The sequence below is a fragment of the Tachypleus tridentatus genome, chromosome 6, assembly GCF_004210375.1.
Source record: "Tachypleus tridentatus isolate NWPU-2018 chromosome 6, ASM421037v1, whole genome shotgun sequence".
In the NCBI taxonomy this organism is placed as follows: Eukaryota; Metazoa; Arthropoda; class Merostomata; order Xiphosura; family Limulidae; genus Tachypleus; species Tachypleus tridentatus.
The window spans coordinates 90,002,121-90,010,586 of NC_134830.1; the positions used below are offsets into that span (position 1 = coordinate 90,002,121).

The 8,466-nt window shown below is 31.6% G+C and overlaps 2 protein-coding genes across 2 annotated transcripts in view; both read right to left on the reverse strand.

Annotated features, from left to right (window-relative positions):
- LOC143253010 (disco-interacting protein 2-like) overlaps positions 1-5,828 on the reverse strand; it is a 59,709-nt gene extending 53,881 nt beyond the window's left edge. Inside the window, 7 exon segments of the mRNA XM_076506047.1 lie at positions 931-995; positions 1,375-1,477; positions 2,195-2,298; positions 3,232-3,355; positions 4,590-4,700; positions 5,285-5,376; positions 5,698-5,828. Coding sequence (XP_076362162.1) covers positions 931-995; positions 1,375-1,477; positions 2,195-2,298; positions 3,232-3,355; positions 4,590-4,661 — 468 coding nt within the window. The 5' untranslated portion in view covers positions 4,662-4,700; positions 5,285-5,376; positions 5,698-5,828.
- LOC143251666 (disco-interacting protein 2 homolog C-like) overlaps positions 5,258-8,466 on the reverse strand; it is a 99,402-nt gene continuing 96,193 nt past the window's right edge. Inside the window, exons 6-10 of the mRNA XM_076502922.1 lie at positions 8,118-8,310; positions 7,689-7,832; positions 6,212-6,275; positions 5,698-5,821; positions 5,258-5,376 (exon numbers count right to left, since the gene is read on the reverse strand). Of these exons, the coding sequence (XP_076359037.1) occupies positions 5,258-5,376; positions 5,698-5,821; positions 6,212-6,275; positions 7,689-7,832; positions 8,118-8,310 (644 nt within the window). The remainder of the gene's footprint in view (positions 5,377-5,697; positions 5,822-6,211; positions 6,276-7,688; positions 7,833-8,117; positions 8,311-8,466) is intronic.

The window sequence follows — 8,466 nt, forward strand, 5'->3', positions numbered from 1 at the left end:
GCCACAGAAATGTATTAAATTAACTTAATTAGTTTCCCTGATGATTCATTTATTTTATTAAAGTAATTTTAATTGTCTTGGCATTTAATAAAATAACCAAGCAACATTAACATCATGTTTTCACCCATCCAAAAAGGCAAGTTAACTCAGTGTTTTTAACACATTTAATACATTATTTTAGGTTTACCATAAATGGGTTTTATGTATAAAACACAGATAAATATTCTCTATCTGTTTTAACTGTAATACTTTATACAAGTTTTCATTTATTCTCTTGACAGGTTTGTTTAACATGTGTATTAATAAGGTCTAATAACTGTAAAAGTACCCATGCCAACAAGTATATCAGCAATTATGCAAAACATGCACAACAGCTTAATAAATATATAAATTTCTTGGTAGTTTTGTTGTACTAAAATCATAAATTGACCAAGAAAATGAAATTTATGTTTCAAAAGGTGTTATGGATTTCATGTAATGTATTTCACATGCATGTTTCAAATTTTGTGACTTGAATGAGTTATTAATAGTTATTTACAAAAATATAACATACTTTATATTAGCTTTTAGTGTTATATGGGCTACAATTTAAAAATTTTTTGTCTTCAAAATTAGTCAATGCAGCTGACCATTATTATAGAAAACAAGCATTTGTTATAAAAATAAGAATTCTCATTTGAAAATACCAAGTGAATATATGATTATTTCAAAATTTGAATTTAGTGCATGATCCTCGAAAGAAAAAAAAGAAACAAAATAAGAAATTATTTAACAAAATGAAACAACCTTTGGTAACAATATATATATCCATACACACACAAACATATAATTAAAATAATTCAATGGAAACTATTAGTCTGGTTCTACTGAACTTTCTTTTCCACAACTAATCTACATCCACAAAAATAGTAGAGAGATCAAAATACTTACAGTATGAATGCTATGCCATAGCCCAACCTCTCTTTTGAAGTCTAAAACACAAACCATCACCTCTCCTATAATAATAATAATGTAAAATAAAACATTTTTCAAATACAATACCAAATATTCTAAAAGCAAAAGAAGACATTCTTAAAAGTTAAAGGTAGCTTTCAAATATACACATCACCAGTAACAAAATACTATTCTCTGGATATTTCTGTTACATTTATTTGTAACAGTGAAATTAACAGTATTCTATATTTTACAACACTACACACAGATCAAATTCACTTACTAAAAACAACCTTAAGATGTTAAATTCAAAACAGATAAAAAAGAATGAACAAAGTCTTTGAAAACCATCTATAAATTACTTTTCAGTTTAAAAGCAAATACTGTACTTTTAAGGAATCAGAGAAATAATATTAACAAAGGTGTTATTAGTTCACATACCTTCAGTATAATTACAAGCTGCAGTCAGAGCTCGACAATGGTTTGTCAAAGCTGACCTAGTTATTGTTACACCTTTCATTGAACCATCTTTGTCAATAGTGTACTAGAAGAAAAAAAATAAACTAAAACTAGATTTAAAACATATGTAACATTTTTTAATTATATAAAACTGCTTGAGATGGACGCTTTCACTTCAAAACTAAAACACAAGTTCCTGCTGTTAGCACAAAGAAACATTTTAACTTTGTACATAACTGAAAAACATAAAAATATTCTATCCATAGCTAATATACAAATAAGAACAATTCACACTAGCTTTTAAATACAATCTAACTATTACAGACAAATTACATAAAGTATACAATGTGAAGCTAATGTTGTTATTTAACTTTTTAAATCCCTTTTTAGATTTAAGCATATGTAAAAACAATGTTAAATTATCCAAAATTTTGAGATGTTGTCTTCGTGGAAGAAACTTCAAAAACCAAACCTCCCAAAAAATTAAGACCTCTGACACTTTCTAAGTGTATCCTTTTATGCAAATAACAGTCAACAGACATTTTACAAATAGCAATAGTCCTTTTAAGGAGAAAAAATGATAAAATAGCTTTTACTTTTTTGCATCAAACTATATAGTAGCACATTTCTAGAAAATGTAAAAATCATAACTACATATGATGCTAACTGTCAATCAGAAATTCGACAGATAAATGATTGGACCAAAAAAACAATTAAAGTCAGCAAACTGTGTTATAAAAAGTTCTCATTCTTAAAATCTCAATCACAAAATATTATCTTATAGGAAAAACCACCCACACACCTCTATGTAAGCAGCAGCTTCTTCTGTTAACCTAGGAGGAGGCATCCAGTCTTTTGGAGGTCTGCTTAGGTGTTCCGTAATAAACCAGTAAAGTCTTGGCCACCCTTCCAATAAGTAAATTGCATCATTATACTATTCATACTTTTATCAAATCTTAATTAGTTCACCCAGGTTGAATTTATTTATTCTTAACTATATGGTACCTCTTCCAGTGTAAGTAGTATTAGTACAATCAGCTATTTTTAAAACCTAGAACAATAAATAGGAGTTCATATACATTTGCAATTAACAGCTTGATATAAATTCATATTAAACCATTAGTGGAAGTACATATAAATCTTAAGAATTACAAAAACAACAGTTAAATCTCTAACAAAAATTGATGAAATATATTCCAAATTAACTTGACTGTATAAGTAAACTGAATTCTAAACACTGTTCTACATCTTGAATACAGATTTGACTACAACAGTGATTAAGGGAAGGAAGGTTAATTACTCTAGTGATCTAAAATACCATTAAAATACTCAAAATTAATAAAATTCTCAATAATCTTCACTTTGGAAGATAATTTTATAAGAAACTGTAAATAAGACATAAAATAACAATTCTAATATAAATATATCACATACCATACTTTCATCTTGACTTATTACAAAGGGGTAAAAAATAACCATTACAGATACAACATATGCATGTGTGTACTAACAACAATTTTCCTTAACAGAAACAAAAGTAACAAATATTTCTCTAAATTACAAAAACATACGTCTATGACAAACTCCCTTATCAAATATACACATCAAATTAATAATTCAGTACAAAGTTATGTCTGTTGAAAATTAAAATTAATTGGAGCATAAACTGACATAAACTAGTTCATATAAACTAAAATAAAATTTAATTTATGATGTGAAATTTTATCTATCAAACAGAGTAATATGCATGTAAATGAACAGTAACTCATTTATTAATACATCTTTACAAGAAATAATTTTGACTGAATAATTTGGTTCATGAGATTTCCACTAAATCACCTTTGAATGTATGTATTTCTCCTGTAGCAGTCTTAGGCAGTCCTTTATAGCAGGCTTCAGAAGTTAAGGCAAAGCTCACTCCACAGTTACCTAACAAGAACCCTATCTGTTGAGAATCTGCATCCTGAAGAAATGACAAATTATGTTCAAATATTTTATGCATAACAAAACAATGTCTCAGAACAATAAACATAGTATGAAATACCAAAAAACAAGACATTTCAATATTTACACAGCAAATAAACCAAATTTAATTTACGCATCTGGGAATATATGGAACTTCTTAATTTGCACACAGACAACAATACATATACATAAAAAATTAACTGTACTTCACAAAGAAAGTATACCATTAAATGTCTATGATAATACAACTTGGTCATTAACTGCATTGCAAATATGAAAAATATTTTTCTAGGCTCATTTCTCCATATGATCTACAGCAGAATGACAATCATTTGATGAAAAGGTTTCATAGATCCACAAATATTCAAATTAAATTTCGTTCTTTCTGCCATTTTTTTTAAATGTATTAACTTCAACATCTTTAGAATGCACACCAAAATGGTACATTGTGTGGTCCATGGATAATAACCTTCAAAATATTCTTTAAAAAATTCTGTTATGCATACAGATACTGCATGAAACACACCTCTCAGCATTATGAACTTATAATATGACAGCATTATCCATAACATAAATACTACAGGTCAATAACCTTCTATACAATCATTAACTACCATTCTGGATTTACACTATCTAAAACTCAATTTCAAATTAAAAAAATAAAATTGAACATTATAGTTTTTATATATTTCTTTAAATCTATCTATACATCACTGAATAAAAACAGACATCATTAACACATGTACATTCATTATGATTGCAACATTAAGCTTACACAATAGTTAACTAATGTGAAAATATATAATCACAAAGAATTGTTTACCACATGCAACCTCACAGATGAAACTTAGTGCACCACTGAGTGTACAGTGATGTCGAGAAAACCCACTTGTAAAGAAAAATATACATGTAAAAACAACTTGTTTGGGTTGAGAAAATTTTTTACATATATATTGAGTACAGTTTAAAAAAAAAGAAAGTTGAGGCCTTAAATTAATTCTCAATTTCTGAATATATAAATTGTTTTTAAATTTTATAGAATTCTCTGTATTTTCTTAAATACTTGCTATACTAAAACACTTATTAATCACAATGTACTTGATATTAGGAGTCATTATGATGAATGAGTATCTAAACATTCAATACAATTGTGTTAAAACCACAGGTATGTGACAGTATTAAAGCTGTCTAGCACTTTACTGCTTGAATAAAAATAAAATATCATTATTTACCCTTCTTGTAAGAGGAACTTCAATGGGCACTGGAATTACACCTGCAGTGAGGCACCCATGGAAAGCACACATGAATGAAACTGGGTCATTGTTAGGATAGACAAGTGCAACCTGTAGATTGGGACATACATTCCTTTTCAAATTCAGTTTGAATATTAAAAATGATTTTTAAAAACAATAAGACTTGTATGAAATATCAGTTTGATGTAAATCATAATGATTGTTTAGTCAAAAACAGTATCAACTACAACTTTAGCTATACAACATGCATGTATACTAATGATGGATGTAGGCTTGAATTAGGATATTTCATTTTCAGAACCTAATTTGGTGTGACTAAATCACATACAAAACACAAGCAGGAATACAATACAGTTTATTGTTAAAACAAGTTTATTCAAATGAAGTTAATTTATCCAAGATATTCCTGACATAATTTTTTTCCCCATTAAGGTGATTAAATGATTTTGAGTGTGTGTTAAAGAAAATTCATGAACAGTATGTTTTAGGTTGTTCTTCAAACAACATGCCTACTTGTAAAAATATACACTTATATCACAAATATCTCAACAGAAATAATGTGTATGTATACTTTTCAAAAGTTACTCTAATATATTATTCCAAAGTAAGCATTCAAAATATCATGCACCAGCATGTAAAAATGTTCACTAATCACAATGACTGGAAGAACATACTCTATCTCCTGGTTTGATTCCAAACTCTCCTTTTGGTCCTGCTTTGTTCAAAATATTATATGCTATTTTGTGTGTACGACTTAGCAATTTTCCTGGTAAAAAAAAAAGAAAGAAGAAAGAGTAAAAAATATAACTTAAACAACTGCAAAACAAAAACATTAAAAAGGCTTCCATTCAGTTATTTTTTCTTAAACAGACATTAATAAAATATTTTAAAATTAAAAACAAATATGGATAGCTTTTATACCAAAGTTTTCTTTAACTTGAACAACACACGAATCCTCACAATATAATATCTCAGTAAACCAAGTTACTATAAAATTTTCCTCTGTTGCCACCTAGACTTTTCTTATTAATGCTTGAAAAGTGCAACCAGTTACAGTGTTATTCTGAAACTTTTAAGCTGTACTTACCATATGTAAGAGGATTCGAAATTTTCCCATTTGTATCTAAAACAGTAACAACTGGAGCTTTGAAAGTAGCTGACCCATACCTCTGGATACCTGCTTCTAAGTTCTTGGGAAGACCAGAAGGTACCTATAATTGTAGTGACAGATTATAAACATGAAGTTTTGTTTGTAAGATGAACACCAGAAAGTATCACAAATGCAATAAAGAACGTCAATATGACTTATTACTGGTGACTGTAATAAACCAGTAGTACTGATGACTTAAAGAAATATTTTCAACTATCTACATTATTATTAAGGCTTCTACGTTTACACGTGTATACGATGAAGGTTACAGTTTGTGGTGTATCCGTTTAGGATATTACAAAATACAAAACGTTTAATCGCTTAGGTCCTGCACTAAGTGTGAGCCAGTTGGTAACGTCATTAATTAATAAACATACGGTAGCTATCATTTGTGACAAAATATTTTCCCTACAGTCCGGACAGTTTTCGCTGTTTTTTACGATTTACTAACATTTGCCATATTGGCTCCTCGGATAACCTGCAGCGAGTGGTGGATAAGATTGTACAAAATATTTCTGCAAAAAGAATTATGCCATAAATCGTTTTCTAAATGGCAAATGCAAAGTGTTGTTGTCTTCTACCCAAACATCACTCAAAACACACTTCAGTAAAGATCCCTGACAGCACGCGCGTGCAGCTGTAAACATGGTCAAATCCGTGCAAAAGCGATCTTGTAATTATTGTCTGGTATGAATGTGAAAATTGCCACCATCGAACAAACGGTCACAAATCATCTGAAGAAAAAAATATTTGCTACTGAGAAAGAGTTACTCATCAATGATATCCTGAATCACTGCCGCGGTGTATTGACATGACGCCTGATCTATGGACAAGCCAGGCAACTGAAGCCGCACATAACAGTTACGGGCACTATCTTGATTGAACTGACAATGTTGTTTTAACCACAGGAGAAGTCACAGACAGACATACTGGAGAAAATCTGGCTAATGAACTGAGGTCAATCACGTCAGAATTTCACATACCACTGAACAAAATTACGGCACTCACAACAGACAATGCCAGCAACATGACATTGTGCTGCGACAATCTTGGCTGGCTGAGTGTGAAATGTTTCGCACACACGCTACAGCTCTACATCAGATCTGCATTTGATAAAGTCAGATCAATTAACCACGCCTTATTGGCAGCGCAAAAAACTAGTAACTTTTTTTTTCAAAACTGTTAGCTTCCAATGAGCTCACCCAACGCCAAAAGCAGATGGGATTATCACCATAGTTTGATCACAGACTGTGCAACACGGTGAAATAGCACGTACAAGGTGTTTGACAGACTTATAGAACAGAGACTTGCTGTATATGCAGTCTTGCACAGTAATGTTGTGAAGGACTCTCAAGCAAAGGTTCTTAACATTACTGATAAAGACTGGGAGGTCATTCAAGATATTGTTCCAGTTCTTCAGCCTTTATACATAGCCACAAGGGTTCTTTGCTCAGAACAATATCCAACCCTCTCTGGGTGATGCCGATCGTGTACAGTCTGTTGGAGATCCATTTAAAGACATAAGACTCAGATTCCAATGTGGTTAAAAACTTCAAAGATGAAATCTCACAAGATCTGAAAGGCGCTTTCAAGACAGAAACTGAAGACATGTGCAAAAACATTAGAATGATGTGTTCTTTCATGGATCCCCGATATTAAAGGATTGCCATTTTGACACCAGCTCAGCGAGATGTAGTTCACCGAGAAATCATTTGTTACTGTCAAAAACTGGCACAGTCTGAATCACAAGTCACTGGAGTAGCAGCTGACAGGTCTGTTCCTCAACATCAGTCAGCCGAGGTGAATTTAAGTACCAAACCAGGCAGCAAACTATCACAAGACGACATGGCTTATTTGTTGGGTGATTTTTACCAACAAGACTGTTCTGTTGTTGTTCCTGATTCCCCGAGGCTGAATTAGAACTCTACCTGAGCAAACGCCAATCCCATGCAAAGAATCTCCTTGCCTGGTGGCTAAATGAACAATCATCAGATCCAACGATGTCAAACTGGCTCAACGCTGCTCTCCATTCCAGGCACCTCTGTACCGTCCCCGAGGGGTATTTTCCTGTGCTGGTGGTGAGTCTTTATTTCTTTTATAAAACATTCACACTATCACACATGTGGTTCATCATGATTATAGATATATACCGCTATCCCACATATCAGAATATGTTCTATTGTAAATACCTTAAATGTTTCTATTATATGTTTACAGGAACTGTTACAAATTGATCGCCTTTGGTCCCCGGTCACACAGTGGACATATTGATTTTTTAAACAAACGATTAAAGCCAAAAACAATGCCAAGAGTGTGGATCATGTCTCCAAAACTTGAGGCTTCAACTCGACAGCTACCAATCTCCTGTCCCATCAAGCAAGAGCCAATGGATGTCAGTGTTGCACACTCCAGTGATGTTCGCTCTCCCTACTCTTGGAGGAGTCACTGACTTGGAGTAGGAGTGGGCCCAAAGTCCAACATATATATGTTTTCTACTGCACATTGTACCTTTCATATTCACTTCAATTAATGCATTGATGTTTTTGTAAACTTGTGTGGAAATAAGAACAATTTTCCGACATCATGTTTTTGTCGTTGTCTGTATATTGTCTGAGCATGAGCACTCTGGTACTTGGCAGTTTTTTCCCATTTTCAGTACACAGTTCAGAGCTTATAATATTTTATCATTTGTATGGTGCAACGTAA